This window comes from Elgaria multicarinata, chromosome 3 (genome assembly GCF_023053635.1).
Source record: "Elgaria multicarinata webbii isolate HBS135686 ecotype San Diego chromosome 3, rElgMul1.1.pri, whole genome shotgun sequence".
Lineage (NCBI taxonomy): Eukaryota > Metazoa > Chordata > Lepidosauria > Squamata > Anguidae > Elgaria > Elgaria multicarinata.
The window spans coordinates 7,061,329-7,077,524 of NC_086173.1; the positions used below are offsets into that span (position 1 = coordinate 7,061,329).

At 46.3% G+C, this 16,196-nt stretch overlaps 2 protein-coding genes across 4 annotated transcripts in view; one reads left to right on the forward strand and one right to left on the reverse strand.

Annotated features, from left to right (window-relative positions):
- The first annotated feature begins 2,045 nt into the window (after positions 1 to 2,045).
- DDIT3 (DNA damage inducible transcript 3) lies at positions 2,046 to 13,590 on the forward strand. Of its 2 annotated transcripts, none has more exons than XM_063119245.1 (4): positions 2,046 to 2,168; positions 4,935 to 4,982; positions 10,196 to 10,360; positions 12,744 to 13,590. In XM_063119245.1, the coding sequence occupies exons 3-4, from the start codon at positions 10,220 to 10,222 to the stop codon at positions 13,170 to 13,172; spliced, it is 570 nt and encodes a 189-aa protein (XP_062975315.1). In that variant the 5' UTR covers positions 2,046 to 2,168; positions 4,935 to 4,982; positions 10,196 to 10,219; the 3' UTR covers positions 13,173 to 13,590. The 2 variants fall into 2 exon arrangements, with proteins under 2 accessions (XP_062975315.1, XP_062975316.1); XM_063119246.1 differs by having other exon boundaries at positions 12,747 to 13,590.
- Positions 13,553 to 16,196, reverse strand: part of MARS1 (methionyl-tRNA synthetase 1) — a 29,344-nt gene continuing 26,700 nt past the window's right edge. For both annotated transcript variants that reach the window (XM_063119235.1, XM_063119236.1), the window contains 2 exons: positions 15,145 to 15,213; positions 13,553 to 13,895 (listed from right to left, as the gene is read on the reverse strand). In XM_063119235.1, the coding sequence (XP_062975305.1) occupies positions 13,767 to 13,895; positions 15,145 to 15,213 (198 nt within the window). In that variant the 3' untranslated portion in view covers positions 13,553 to 13,766. The remainder of the gene's footprint in view (positions 13,896 to 15,144; positions 15,214 to 16,196) is intronic.

Sequence of the window (16,196 nt, forward strand, 5' to 3'; positions counted from 1 at the left end):
AGGCCAGTGATCCTAACCATGGAAAAAAGCATATTGGTGAATGGCACTTCACACAAAAAAGACACTTGGTGGAGTCCTAGATAGGAGAACATCGGGGCTGATAACTAGGGTGGGGATGCAGCCTCATCCCAGATGCCAAAACACTTACCATCTATAGTAAAAACATAGTTCTTATTATTATCATTGTTTTTGTTTACCATTTAACATGCATAAGGATTTTTCAATCTCCCAACGTCCTTGATGCATGTCATTAAGTATTTCTACTTTATAAATCTGTAACTGTGGCTGAGAGACAGCAGCGTGGCTGAGGTCACAGAATAAATCATTATTTGAATCTAGATTTGACTGCTAGATTCCCAGGCCAAATCTGTGCAATATTTAAATTACATAGTGTCTACAAAGTGTTTCAGGGCACACTGGGATTCCTTAGCAGCTTAGGCAGGGTCTTCAAGGTTTTCTCAAAGACAGCTTGCACACCCACTACTGATTATTTCTTGCAATCAATGTTGCAGAAGGTTTGGCGTTTGCATAGAGCTAGCACTTTGCACAGACCAAATTGTGCACCCTAAAATGTTCCCTAGAATCTTCCAGAATGCACAAAAGTTAAACCCTGGAGACAGGGCTTTTCCTTGTCAGGCAAGCAGATGTACAAAAGGTTCACTGAAGGTTTGGAAACCATGGTCATAAATCACACAAGAATCACGTGAAACTCAAAAATGTGCAGATCTACACTATCCATATAGCAGGCCCAATTCAATCTGTCCTTCAAAAGAACCATCATTTTCTCACCTAAGAGGGAATGGTGCCTATTGTAGGGTGACCATATGAAAAGGAGGACAGGGCTCCTGTATCTTTAACAGTTGTACTGAAAAAGACATTTCAGCATGTGTCATTTGTATATATGGGGAACCTGGTGAAATTCCATCTTCATCACCACAGTTAAAGCTGCAGGTGCCCTGCCCTCTTTTAAATATGGTCACTCTATTATAGCTCCTGCAGCTTTAACTGTTGTGATGAAGAGGGAATTTCACCAGGTTCTCCATATATACAAATGACCCCTGCTGAAATTCCCTTTTCTATGCAACTGTTAAAGATACAGGAGCCCTGTCCTCCTTTTCATATGGTCACCCTAGCCTATTGTGACCCATGAGGGACATTATGTAAATCCAAAATCCAGTCGGGAAATACCTTTATTAGGACCACCAAAAAAAGGGTGTAAGCATTCAAGTTGGTATTGCCCAACTGTGGATTTTTACATCCTATTCCCTCTCTCATGAACCACCACTGTTGTCTTTGCTGCTTCATCTGGGAATCATGAAAGCGAAGAATGTCCCCCTGCTCAGTTCTGGAGGACCATTTTATTCACATGCAAGTGCATGCAGGTTTACTCACTTAAAATTCATGCGGGCACCGTATTATTTACTGGGCTCTATCTTATAAGGCCCTCCCTTATACAGGTAATAGCGTCCTGCGCACAAGCACTGCGCACAAGCACTTTCCCCAGGGAGGCCTGGCCCTTTAACCGACACGGTGGGCGCGGCATGACGTCATAAAAGCTCTCCGAGGGCCTCCTGACGGAGTTCGGCCTAGTCCCTGCTGAGGGGACACTCTGGCCACGGGCTCGTTGGGACAGGTGGAGGGAGGGAAAAGGAAACAAGTCTGGTCCTGGAAGGAGGACCTAGAAGGGCCAAGGTCAGCGCTCGGGCCTTGGCCGCCACCATCGTCCTCAGCGGTTGCCAGGGCATTGCATCATCTTCCCCGTATGACTCACCCACAGACTCGTGACCCTGAAGGGAGGGGGTAGTTTCGGGAGGAGTCACTTCCGGGTGCGACGCGGCAGTATCCAGCATCACAGCGGAAATGCGTCACCCGCGCTTGGAAAGGCGGGGCTTAGCGAAAGGACGACGACGGCCATTGGCTAGCGGCGGCGCTCTCCTCTCCTCCAATGGCAGGGCGCGGCGGCGCCCATTGGCCAGAGATGGCGCAAGGGTTGCGTCATGCGGGGGCGCGCTTAAAGGGCTATCCTAGGCGAGCGAGCCGGAGGAGGGAGTTGGCAGTTGGAAGCCGGCAGCAGCCCAGTGAAGGCGAGGATGAGCAGCGAGAGGAGAATGAGCCGAAGCCAGCAATTGGGGGAAAAGATCGCGGGCGAGAAGGGGCCGCGCAGGAAGGTGCGAAGCTGGGGACCGCGGGGGGGGGGGGAGTGGACAGAGGGTTGCTTAGCAACCAGCTCGGACGCCTGGGTCCTCTGCCTTTAATCAAAGCCCGGGAGGGGTGTGTGAAAGGGTTCGGTCCCTTACCTTTAATAAAAGCGGGGGGCTCGGACACCTGGGTCCTCTGGGGTGTGTGCTGGATAAAATAAACAGCCTCCCAAGAAGGAAAACAACGCAGAGTCTTGTGGCACCTTAAAGCAAACAACAACAGAGTCAGTTAAGACAAATTTTAAATGAAAGGCAGATTTATTCTGGCATAAACTTCCATGGACATGTACAGCACCATGTACATTGATGGTGCTATATAAATAAATAAATAATAATAATAATAATAGAGAGCCCACTTCGTCATAAACATGGAGTGTTATGGAAAGTTTCAGGGTTGCTTGTTGTTTTTAAAAAGCGCCCCGCTGTTTATTGAGTTCGGGGAAAGGACTTCGCTGATGGCCTTCCTTCTTCCTGCTCCTCTGGCCTTTACTCAGAAATAAAGTGGCATTGATGTTTGGGGTTAAGGGTTAAAGCAGGCAAAAGGGGGAGGGGGTCTTTCTGGATTTGTAACCCAACCCTAATGCCTGTTCCGTCAGAAACTAATCCCTCTGGTTTCAAGAGGGGCCTGTCCTCCAAGTAAGTAAATAAGTCTGCCATCCTGTGTGCACACTTAATCTGAGAGTAAGTCCCTTTGAACTACCGGTGGTTGGGCTTGTTCAGCATAGACAAATACCAGGATTGTGCTGTGGACTTGTCTGCATTACTGTTGAGACGGCTTTCCAAGCCCAACAGAGCAAAGCTCAATGGATGGGCTGGCTTGCCTAACACCTTCCCCGTTGCCAAAGGAGAGGCTGTAGGTTGCAGGGTGGTTTTGTCCATCCCTGTTACATAAAGGGGACATTTTTAAAAACAAACAAACTCCTTACTAAACAAAAAAATAAAGCACGAGAGAGAGGTTTGCATTTATAGCATTGAATCGAGTGAACGTGGGAACATCCCTTAAAATAAGTATGTGCGGAGGATCTACAGAAAAGCTCTGGCTAGAGGGCATCTCATAAACTGAATAAATGAAATGCATAAATAATAACTGTTCTACTCTCTCCCATCCCAATTTCTGCTAGCAAGACTAAATTTCAGAGTAATGTGCTGGAATGAATAGGGCCCGGGCGGGAGGGCGACTTAAGGAGAATGGCTGTATTCTGTGGTGGACAAGGGCCCTCAGATTTTCCTGGTTAGCTTGGCTTCCAACATGGAGAGGGCTGAGCTTCTTGGCCTTGTGTTGTGTGCTAAAATAGCTTGGAACTGTGGGCCCTCTGCCAACTCTGAGGCTACATCCTTTCCCACAGCTGTATACTGCTTGGCTTGCTGGTAAGTGACATGAAGAATGCAACTCTTCTTGCAGCAAGCTATTTTGTTCCCTTAGAAACAAAGCGTTTGCCAGCCTGATTCAGAACTAGGGCTGCCTTGAAGGAGGCAAGAAAAGGCTCCTCAATTGCTCGTTTATGTGACAACTGCAAAGCCTCCTGCTGAGGCACTCAGATGACTTGGAATGCCTGTTCACCTGGCTCCTTGGGGAGGCCTTCCTCCCCCCCCTCTGCCTGCCCGCCTGCCTGGCTGCATAACAGTTCCTGGATCCCCAACTCTGCTAGTTTGTTGCATCACTCGGGGCTGATGAAAACGTATGGTGTGTCCCCTGCGCATGCTGCATTCCTGTGGGGTTCAGCACAGTGTTGCTGCTTTGCTCTTCAACTTGGGGCACTGCAGGGTGTCCAGAGATCTGTCTGGAAAACCCATGCAGAAGAGTGGTGTGATGGGGAGGAAGCACAGTCTCAAGAAAGAGAGGCCACTAGCAAGCTTTTTTACAATGTTCCCTTGAGCAGCTTAGCTCCAGGTCCTTTGCATTTTGTCAAATTTCAGTTTCTACATAAGGCCCAAAGTTCAAATCTTGGGTCAGAGAAGCTCTTGAGCAGTGTGCTAGGGTGTCCGACTTGGGTGCAAACCTCCACTCGACCATGAATCTCACAGCGTGGCCAGTCACGACCTCAGCAAAACCTACCTTGCAAGGTTCTTGTGAGGTTAAAATGAGAATAACTGTTTGCTGCACATAAGCTTCTTGGAGGAAGGGTGGAATGCAAATACAATAATACTTTTCCACCATCTCAGTTCTCCCATCTGTAAAATGGAAATAACTTATCACAAAGGAAGTGATAAAATGTACAGTAATTAAAAATAATTTGTCTTGACTTTTGGGGGGTGGTTTTGAAAAGGGGCTGGGGTAGTACTTTAGAGCATCAACTGCAGTCCAGAGTGACGTTATGCTTGAGCAATCTTTGCCAGTTTCTGTTATTCCAGAGCACCTGGTCTCCACAGAGATCATTCATTATGCTACTTAATGGAAAGGAAATAGCAGAAGACATTTTGCTTTGGGGATTTATTTTGCCTGTGGGTTTGGAAGAGGGGATTATTCTTTTCCACGCACATGATAGAAGCAGTGCTCCCAAATGTTATTTGCGTATGCGAGTGGAGAAAGCTAAAAGGAAAAGTCATTATTAAGAGCTGATGAAAACTTAGAACAACCACAGCTTTTTTTCCATTCTGCTTCATGGCTTAAAATGCCAAGTGTTGCTACAGCAGATATCCCTCGGCTACCTCTGGGCTGAGTGTAGTGAACCAAAACGGAACATTATGCAGTGTCATCAATGTGCCAGTAATAACTGTCTCCTCTTATTCCTGCAGCTTCGAATGAAAAATCGTATCCTAATACACCATCACACTTGAAAACAGGTAAGAGGTCAAGAAAAGGAGGCTTGGGTTTTGTGAGAGTGAGATTTGGGTCATGTCAGAGGCAAAATACATGGTTGTACCAATTTATTTTATTTTCTGATATTTTTAGATCACCTTTAAGGGTGGAACCCTCTCACGGAGGCATGCAAGATAAAAACCACACAGAGTGGATACAGGAAAAATCAATACCATTAAAGTTGGTGGGAATTACTCCTGGTTAAGCATGCAAAGCATTCAGCTGCACAGCCCACCCATCTCTGTGGCAGATGCTATGTCTGCTTGCTGCTGGGTTTATACAAACGGCTGTTGCTGTTCAGCCAAGCAGAGTAATGCAACGGGAAATCCTTGGCTATCTGTGCTGAATATGATTGGAGTGGGGGAAAGAGAAATAATGTGGGATGCGTGAAGAATACAGGCAAAGTTGCTTGTTCCTGTATAACCACTGCAGGAACATTTAGCCTTGCCTGACCTTTGCTCATTCGAATGCAACTTTGACCATCCTGAGTCAACCATAAGTAAAACCATGTTTAATGGGAAAGGCTGACTTAAAAGTTCATTTTATTTTATTTATCTTATTCGTTTATACTCTGCCTTTCAAAATGAAAATATTTCCAATGACAGCTTACAGCAGAAGCAATAAAAGTAATACTAAAAACAAATTAAGAGGGAGCAACATAAAGTATGTCAGTATGAAAGGTTTTAAAAATAGAACTTAGGGAGCCACTGTTGAGATGATAACGTTTTCAGAATTAAAAACTTTGCAGCCCGTTTAAACTATGTAACGTGTCTAAAGATTGTGCAAGTAGGGGGCTTGTGCGCTAACTTGTCTGCTGTGGTATTCTCAACACATTGTAGAGCAAACTTCCCTAACCTGATGCCCTCCAGATGTGTTGGACTACAACCACCATCATCTGAAGGGATGGGAGTCGTAGTCTAGCACATCTGGAAGGCACTGGGCTGGGGGAGGCTGTTGTAGATGATTTGGGTGGGGGGCATGATCTCGTGCATATCTTCAACCTACCCGGGTTGTTCCCAGTCTTGAACTGAGCGCATGGCCTGGAAAATATCAAGTGCACTTCTGTAGTCCTCCATTGCAGGAGGACTAGTTTGGTACTAGCGGGCAAGCTCCGGACTAACACATCCCTGAAAGAGGTTCTCGTTGAGACACCCTGTCGTTCCTTGGAAAACAGTTTGAAAACTAAGGTCATCATTGTTTTAATAAAAGCGAACACATAATCTTGCATTGCTTATGCAGGCTGTGACGTTGAATCAATTATGGTTTGGTCAGATCTGCCTGGAGTGTTTACTTGGAATTCTGAACAGCTGTTACTGCTAATATAACAGATGGAGTAGGGAGCAACAGTAGAACAGTTCTTCCCACCCTTGAGTTAGAAAGGTGGTTTGCGGCTCTAGTTTGTAATTAACAGGGGCTTTATTTATTTACTTAGGGTGCATGTTTAGACAGAAGGAAGTCCTACAACTCCCAGCATTCCCCAGCCACCATGGCTGGCTGGGGAATGCTGGGAGTTGTAGGACTCGCTCCCATCTAAATATGCATAGGATTGTGCCTTTATTAGATTTATATACTGCCCAACTGAGAAGGTCCCTAGAATCATAAAAACGTAAAGCAATAATAAAATAAACATCAAAGCAATAATACAGCCATTGAAAATATTGTTAAAACCATTTTAAAAATTGAAGAGTCAGCAGTAAAACTGACTCTTTTATTATCAGTAAAACTGATAATTAAAAACAACACATTAAAGATTCAACGTCAGAAGAGGAAGGACTTAGCCTGGGGTCTAGTAATAATAATAATAATAATAATAATAATAATAATAATAATAGTAGTAGTAGTAGTAGTATATAATGAGGGGGCCCAGAGGATCCCCTGAGGAGGGCAATCCACAAACAGTGGGGAGGGGACTCAGAGAAGGTTCTTTCCCTGGTAGCTGTTCCGCTGCACCATTGCGGATGGCAACACCAGGGAAACAGATTCTGAAGGTCATCTCAAGAGTCAAGCAGGAACATGGAAGAAGGTACTTCTTCCAGATAGACTGTCTAAGTAGTTTAGGGCTTTAGTTCATCACCAGCCCTTTGAATCGGGGCTGGAAACACCGGCAACCAGGTCTGTTGATGCTGCACTGGAGTAATACGTTCGAAACGGCCAGTCCTAGAAAGCAGCCTCGTTGCTGTGCTCTAGCTGAAGTTCCTGGATCAACTTCAGAGGTGACTGCATGCATAATGCGTTCTGGTAAGAGAGCCATGGTGGCTTCAATTGTCTCTTCAACCATGAGAGTGCTGTAAAAGTAGTTGTTGCAGTGCGGAAGGAAGGAAGGGTAGGGCTACCCTGGTGCCTCACACTTGCCAGAAGGGGGTTAGCAAAATTCTCCAGGCCTCTTCCACTGGCATTGTGTGTCTTCCAATAGCACCAGATCAGGAGATCAATTAACCTGAGCGCGTCAGAGCTTGTGCAGTTCACAGCCACAAGGTTTATGCAATGAACTCCTTTTCAGTTCTTTTTTTTTTTGCGTCTTTGCAAAAAAGTTTTTAAAATGAAATCCGTATTTATTACAGTCCTTTGTGCTTTTGATGTGACTTCTGAACTCATATCAAAATTCCACTTGATCCTACCCAACCGTTCAATTTCTTAGGGCAGGTAGGTGCCACATAACTTCATACCTGCTAAACAGTAGTTTGACCTATCTGCATTATTGCAGCTTGTCGTGGATTTTCTTTTGGAGTTTCCCCCCTTCCCCTTTTGCTTTATTTGTTACATGCACACCTCAGCCCTGGGGCCTGTTTCTCTATGGCTCCCTACATGCTTGCAATCAGGGTCAGAGTCAAGGGTAGGTAGGGTCGGGCACCTGCCAAGGGGCCGAAGTCCAGGAGGGGCCCACTGACCAGAGTCCCCTGTCCTTGTTCCTCCTCTTCACCATGGCAACCAGCTTGTTCACCTGCCTCTTGTTGTGACCCAGACATTGGTGGTGGTGAGAAGGAGACACAGTAGGTGCCATGATCTACTTGCTCCCTGACTCTCTGCAAGCAAGAGGTTGTTAATAATAATAATAATAATAATAATAATATAGGTCCTCTGGGTAACAGTTGTCAGCCTAGTATTGGCTGACTGAAGTAAGTTCTCCCCAGAGGACCAGAGTGTGTGGGGCGGATTGTACAGGGGAAGCAGTGAGACAGAAGATGAGGAGCAAGCACAGCTAGTGACAATGAGAAGTAGATTCTCTGAGGAGGGATCCCCTGCCATCACAGAGGAGGTACAAACAGTCTCTGCTTTCTGCCTTTTGATAGGTTTCAGAACATAAGCAGGAAAAAAGTGGCTGGTGTAGACGTAATGTTGGATCCAGACTTAGCCAAGCCTAAACTAGGCCTATTGCAATCAACGGGCCTTAGTTAGTCCTGACTAACTTCAGTTGATTTCAGTGGGTCTGCTGTAAGCATGATTAAGTCTGGATCCAGCCCATAACTTTGATAAAAATGAGCAGTTGTGCATCATCTGACTCCATCCACCACACGAGGTGACCATACTGCTTCATAATCTGTGTGGCTTCCACTGCTCAGCAAGTTAGCCATGCCTCATTCTAGAGAGTGCCTGTGTGGTGGCAACCACGCCTAATCACCAAGCCAGAGCGTCATGCAAGCGAATGGCAACGCTTCCATGTCCCAGCTTGCCCCAAGGCCGCAGAGAAAGTGTCTGAGGCTGCAGGAATGCCTGGCTGGCTCTCTGCAGCCTGTCTTGTGACCATGACTCACCTCTTATTTCTAGCAGAGAGGCTTTCCAGTGCAAAGGGCTCTGAGTTAACATCTGCCAGGTGTTTCTAAAGCCTGGAAAACCCCAGCTTGCCTCCCTGTGCGACAGGGAAGGCCTTAAATGTAAGACAAGCCCACAGTAGCCAAGTTCATGGGGGAAATGCCATCCTGATCTAGCTTTGGTTCAGAAAAATAATAACATGAGATCGTGGAACTCTTCAGGAGCGCATGAATGAGGGGGATTGCTAGGAATTTTAGCCTTATCATAACTGTATGCTGGAGCTTGCTACAAACTGCATGGGTGCACGGCACAGACCAAGAGCGTATTTTTGTGTGGGCAGCTTCATTTCTTGCTCTGAAATGGCTTTGGAGAGATGTGTGGTGGGATTTAAAATGGCTTAGCTTCTTGACACTGCCTCCTATCCAAGATCACTTGATGCTTAATCAACATTGGTTCTATGTTGGTGATTGGTGATACCTTAGCTCAGGAATGGGCAGAAGGTAGATACCCAGAGGACTTCTACTCCCAGAAGCTCCTGCTTTTATGGCCAGTAGTTAGGAATGCTAAGTGCTGAAGTCCAAAATATCTGGAGATCTACCTTCTGTGCACCCCTGTTTTTGCTGATTTGGTTCAGCTTTGTAATGCTCTGAATTGCCTGAATCAAAAGTAGCCAACCCAGTACTGATCCACCCCTGTTCTCCTGCCCAGTGTTGGTGTCATCGGTGCATCTTGGAGCAGCTATGAGCTTTCTTTCTTGGGGCAAGACGGAGGTGGCTTCAAGCAGTTGCGTCCATTTAGTGTGCGGTGGTGACTCTCTGTGTGAGGTGGTGGGCCTCTCCAAAGAGGAGTCAGATTTATTCCTGGACCCTTCGCAGAGTGGTTCAGCCACACAATGGTTCAGTATAGGATGTTGCCCGATGGAATGAGACAGTTCTCGCTTCCTGTTTCCATTGCTCTTTAGATGGCAGAACATGGTGAGGATGGGCAGGGGGAGATGCTCTACTCTTGCATCTCTATAGCACTAGACCTATTTGCCTGCTGTTGTCACCCAAGTGGCTATGTTCAATTGGAAGTGGGACGTGCCAATCAAATACGTTGGGAGTGGTCTCTTCCCTTTTCTGATGTCTGTTTGGGAAAGCGGTTAGGAGAATCCTCTTCCATGAGAGGACTTTTCATGCCCCAGGTCAGCCTTCTCTACCCTGATGTCCTCCAGATGTTTTGGACCGCAGCTCACATAACCCCAACCATTGGCTATGCTGGCTGGGGCTGATGGGAATTGTAGTCCAACGCATCTGCAGGGGCCCCATCATTTTAAGAAAGGCTGCCCAATTTACTTATGGCTCTTCGTAGTTTTCTTAGGTGTGAAGATAAACAGTTTTGCAGGTCTCTGCTGCCCCGGTAGGCCCAGATGTTACCCAGTTTTCTGATAACACCCTTTTTCTTCCAGAAACAGCTTGGCTTTACCTGAACCATGATGGCAGAATCACTGCCCTTCTCCATAGGCAACCCGGTGCCCAGCTGGGAACTCGAGGCCTGGTATGAGGACCTGCAGGAGGTGCTCTCTTTGGATGTAACTAATCGGACGGACCCCCCTGTGGCAGGACAGGAACAGGTGTGTCAGCTGCAGAGAACAGTCTTGGCTGCCTTGGAATTCCAGGTCTCCTGGATAATACACCCTGTGGGGGATGGGTCTCCCCACCCACCCCATTCCATTTTGTAATTCTTCCATGGGTTGGCTATAGGCAAATTAGTGCTCGCAAGATGTTTTGGATCACAACTCCCATCAGCACCAGCCCGTATGGTCCATGGTCAAGGTTTTTGGGAATCATAGTCCAAACCATCTAGAGGGCACTAGGTAGCATCCCCCTAAACCATAATATAATCATAAATGGAGAATTCACAATTTGTTGTTGCTTGCTGCAGCTTTCCAGTCCTTTTCGTTGTTTGCAGAAGGGGTGATGCACCAGTGTGGTGTAGCGGCTAAGGTGTTGGACTGGGAGTCGGGAGATCCAGGTTCTAGTCCCCACTCGGCCATGGAAACCCACTGGGTGACTTTGGGCCAGCCACAGACTCTCAGCCCAACCTACCTCACAGGGTTGTTGTTGTGAGGATGACATGGAGAGGAGGAGGATTATGTATGCTTCCTTGAGTTCCTTGGAGGAAAAAAAGGTGGGATATAAATGTAATAAATAAATAATAAATAAATAAATCTCTACGAATTGCTCAAGTGTGGTCTCCCCACCACTACCCAGGCGATACGATGATATGCACAACTCTTTTGGAGTGCTGTAATATGTATGTTAAACTTTCAAAGCCTTCATTTTTCTCCCCTTAAAGTTTAACCAATGTAAGGGAAATATGTTACTGTTGTTATGTTTTGAATTATTTATAAATTTTCAGTAAGTTTAGTTATTGATTAGGGGAATAAAATGGGTATTTGATAAAGTACAGCATGTAAAATTAACAACATGGACGATTCTGAAAGGCAATGTATAACTGTGTAAAATCAACATGGTGTACTTTAAATATTCACAATCTTCCTGAAAACTATCAATGATTTTCCAGCATGATTTCTTTTAGTTAATAGTAAGGACTTGACTTGTTAAGGGTGGAGTCTTATGTGCTGCTTCCTGTTGGTTGTTAATTGGAACTGGAATTGAAGCGCACGCTTGAGTAGCAGGCTTGCTCACTCCTGCTAGGTGTTGGCAGTTTGTGGGTTAATTAACACACAATTCCCATTATTTGGGAATCTGGTTCTTTTGATAAATCAAGGGGTGGGGTGTGGGTCACCACTCACCCAAAGAACCTTCTGTACAATTCTTCCCTTTTGAAAATGCAGTGGTTCCCCCAATAATATAAAGAAATATTGGGAGTCGAGCATCTTTCTACATGTCTACCCTGAGAAATTGCCTCTGTATGTGATCAGAAAGGCTAGAAACCTGTGCATTACACTTAAAGCAGTACAGAATTATGACATCCTTAACCTGTTTGTGGCAGATTGGCCACAACTCCTGTCATGAGGTGGGGATTCCAGTGAGAGAGTGGGGACTTGAAATACCATCATGGCTTCATGTGCCTGCCCCACGGGACCTGTGGGGCAATCAAACCTCATCTTTCATGCTGTGCCTTCCACTATCCTTTGCATTTTGATGTGCGCGCTATACAAATGGGGAGTGTGCATAGAGACAGAGGAATAGGTATTTGAGTACCTGCCTCTTTCTATGCACTCAGTTGTGGACTGTGTTTTCTGTTAGTCTTGGAAGCTGTTTGCTCGATGCACAACAGAGGCAAAGCAAGGAAACTTGTGCATTCTTAGTTCCATTACTCAAGTGTGAACGGGAGGGGGGAAAGCACCAAATAGTGGGTGTGGGTGGTGGGAGACAAGCTCTGGTGCCGTCAGATTTATGAAAAGCTTTTATTGGTATCCAAGAAGCTCAACATTTCGGATTATTAAATCCTTCATCAGGAGCTGGAATAAGTTGGTAAACTGCCCAAGGCTGCTGTTGTATACAGAGTTCAAGGTTTCTTGCCAGCATTCTGCGTTGGAGCTGAGTTTGTCGTTAATGATTTGCCCATACTAGCGGTTTGAACTCTGTATACAACAGCAGTCTTGGGCAGATTACCAACTTATTCCAGCTCCTGATGAAGGATTTAATAATCCGAAATGTTGAGCTTCTTGGATACCAATAAAATCTCTTCATAAATCGGACGACACCAGAGCTTGTCTCCCACCCACACCCACTAGTTACGTTACTCTACAGATTATATCGTAATTCCATTTGTATCCTATACCCTTCCTCCAAGGAAGCCAATAGTGGGTTAGAGGGTCCCCCCACATCATATCCTAACAAACATGTGAAGTCAGGTAGGCTGTGACAGTGATTAGTGGTCACTCACTGAGCTGGAGAGTTGAGCACGGACTTGAATCCACAGTGGCTCTAGCAGGTCAAGGGAGACAGTCTGCAGCCGCTCACCCTTGCTCCGTTCCCTTACAGAAGGAGTTTGATGACATTGACAATGCTGCACTCCTGTGGAACCTGGAGGATTCGGATCCCTTGGAGCCCAGTGGGGAGGAGGTAGCTGGAAATTGCGAGTTGGGCCCCGACCTCACGGATGAGCTCCTGGAACTGCTAAATGAGGAGCCCACAGGCCCTGCTGAGTCGGACTCGAGCCACAGCTCCCCCGCCCAGACTGGTACAGACGAGGAGGAGGGGGTGTCTACCAGCCGGAAGAGGAAGCGCAGTGGGCAGCCCCGAGGAGGCAAGAGGCAGCGCGGCAGAGAGCGGGAGCAGCAGAACGAGCGCAGGGTGGCTGAGCTGACGGCCCACAATGAGCATCTCCAGCGGGAAATAGAGCGGCTGAGCGCTGAGGTGGAAGCTACAAGGGCGGCGCTCATCCAGCGTATGGTGAGCCTGAAGACTTAATGGATCGGGGGCGCTTCCTGTCAGTCCTTGCTTTGGGCCAAACCGAAAGAGACTTGTTCCCCACCTGATCATCTCCGACTTCACACAGCATGCTGGCTTTGGACTGGCACTGCGCATTTCTCCTCTGGCCTTCGCGAGGTTGCTTTGCAGAACTGAACCACGAAAGGTGAACATGCAGCCAGACTGTTTCAGGTGATGGGGGGACCCCCGTGCCCAGAGAAACACTGCCTTTGAGTGCTCACACCTGATGGCTCTGCCTTTACAAACTGGCTGAACTATTAGCCACCACCCTCTTGCCAAAAAAGAGGGGGAATGTGGGGGGGGGGAAGGGCTTTGTGTATGTAGGTCTGTATAGAACAGCTTTTGTATTTACACCTCTGCACTTAAGCAAATAAAATATTTATTTTACACCGTGTAATTCAACGTTTCAAAGGGTTCTGAATTCATGATAAATACAAAATAGGGAGAGGGGCAAAGTCAGAATAGTACAGTGGTGTGAAAACAGGAGAAAGTGAACTCTCCCCCAACGTACACAGTTAACCACTGCTGTAAGACGACCCTGAGTCTCTCTCAAAGGAGATGCCGCACATCCACTCATTTTCTCTTTTTCCCTTTTCCGTCAGCCAAGCTGAGCTGTTTCTGGAGTTCTGCTAGCTTCGAGACGGCAGCGTCAATGTGCTTCTGCTCAGCTTTCTGGGCCTTCAGCTGCTGCACGTAGCTATCCTAGACAGAGACCTGGGGGTTTAGTGTATGGTAGCTACGTACAGGGAAGGCTACTAGCTTAAGAGTAAGGAGAAGTTTGGGACGCAGTTAGGAGGTGCAAGCCCTGGGGGGAAATTAAGTTACAAAAGCCTGTAGTCATAACGTTGCCTTGTAGAGGTTCACCACCACCACCTCAGGATGCCTCCTTCCCTTCCATCTTTCCCCTTATTCCTTTACCTCTATCCCACCTCGCTTTAGCCCAAACGCTTGGTCTACCTTTGTAGCTGTGGCCAGCTACTTTTCCAGCTCTGTTCAGAGCTTGGCTGTGCTGCACGGACACCATACTGGCCTGTTTGTGCAAGAGGTTGCTCCTAATGAAACTTGATCAGAGATCTGAAGACCATCTATTGCTGACAGCTTTTGATGAGTTTGTGACAAATCCATAACCGTTACAGGATTTACAAAAGGGAAGCCAGATTAGATTTGTATTATAATCTAAACAAGCTTGGTCTGAACAGCAGTAGGAAATGGGCATTTGCATTAGTACTACCCAGGTTTGGTACTTGCTCCAGTTTGAAAATATAGTGGAGTTGTAGAACAGGAAACGTTATTACAGGGATGGGCATCTGCGGAAGGTCTGGGGGCTATTTTTTGCCCCAACAGGCCACGTACGTAAATGAAAATGGCAACTGTAGCGCCCACGGGGTCCAAATTAGCTTGCTTGCAAGCTAATTTTAACTCTTGGGATACCCTGCAGTGGTACAGAAACCTGCCTTCCTCACCCCACCCCAATTCAAGGGGCCGTCCGAAGGCCACGTGTTGCCCACCCCTGCTGTATTAGAATAAGCCGTAATTAAACCTCCCATCAGATTCTTTCTAGCTTCAAAGCCTTTGGCAAATGCTTGCTCAACTTTGTTTTTCTGTGTTTAAATGAATGTTAGGAAGTAGGGTTCCCCCCCTTTAATTGCTCATTCTGTTGAGGTGAAGTGCACCAGCAGCTGTGCAACATAGCAGGGGCCCTAGCAGCAGTTCACAACCTATCAAACCTTTTAGATGACTCAGCTGGATTCTATATCCTGTGAGGCTTCAGCAGCTGGCTCAGCCAAAGCCAGGGATGGGGAAGGTGTGGCCCTCCAGATATTGCAGTCTGTCCACCTTTGGGAGGGCCACACCTTCCCCATTCCTCCCTCAAAGATATTTCAGCCATTATTGTACACACAAGAGTTGGCCTGATTCATTCATCCAATGAAAGTTCAGACTGCAGCCTTACCTGTTTGGCTACTTCTTCCTGAAGCTCCTTTGCTCCTACTGCCTCTTTGCCATGTGCAGCTAGTTTTTGCTTGAAGGAGAAAAAACAATGAGTCACAGCACAACAAATTCCTTCCTTATCACCTACAGGGGATGAGCAGTGCTGGCGCTGTGCCCTTGGATGAAGCTAAACTTCTGCTCGCAGGAGAAGAAAAAGTTACTGCACGGTGCAGAAGAAGTGTTGCTATAGTTTCATAAAGCCGAACTGATTCCAGGGGCACTTTAATTCCTGAAGGGACACACATCTGCAGGATATAATCTCGTTCATAAAGACACCACTAGGGTAGATCTCTATCCACTTCTCCCAGGACCTTTGTCCATTTTCTTTAAACTATTACTAGGCGGTCTTTCAGGACAGGAGCCCTCCCAAGGCAATAAAATGTGTATAATAAAAACCAATATGATAATAAAATATTCATAAAAACAACAGACACCAGCATGAGACAAAATCTACAACAGCTGCAGCTACAACCCAGAACAGTCTGATAAAAACATAATCCGGGGAAGGTCATAAGTAAATCTTCGCCTCCTTCCATATGTACCTGCCCAGACCTTAAGATCATCCACAGGGGTCCTTCTCCGTGAGCCCCTGCCAAAGGAAGTGAGGCAGGTGGCTACTAGGAGGAGGGCTTTCTCCGCTGTGGCACCCTGGTTGTGGAATGAGCTCCCCAGAGAGGTTCACCTGGCGCCTACACTGTATTCCTTCTGTCACCAGCTGAAGACCTTTTTATTTTCTCAGTATTTTAACACCTAATTTAACTTAAATTTAAACTTTTCTGTTTTAATTCTGTATTTTAATCTATATCAATTTCTGCTGTGTGGTTTTATCCTGGTTGTGCTTTTTATATTGTATTTTGTATTTGTGTTTTTAGACTGTTTTATTATGCTTTTCATGGTTTTAATTCTTGTGAACCGCCCAGAGAGCTTTGGCTAATGGGCAGTATAAAAATGTAATATATAAATAAATAAATTTAACAAACAAAGGGGGCTGCCACAAGACAAGAGTAGTGGCAA

Excerpts from the sequence above, each read along its gene's own strand:
- DDIT3 (XM_063119245.1), top strand. The coding sequence starts at position 10,220 with ATGATGGCAGAATCACTGCCCTTCTCCATAGGCAACCCGGTGCCCAGC. Across the intron at positions 10,361-12,743 it reads CTGTGGCAGGACAGGAACAG|AAGGAGTTTGATGACATTGA; the intron begins GTGTGTCAGCTG and ends GTTCCCTTACAG.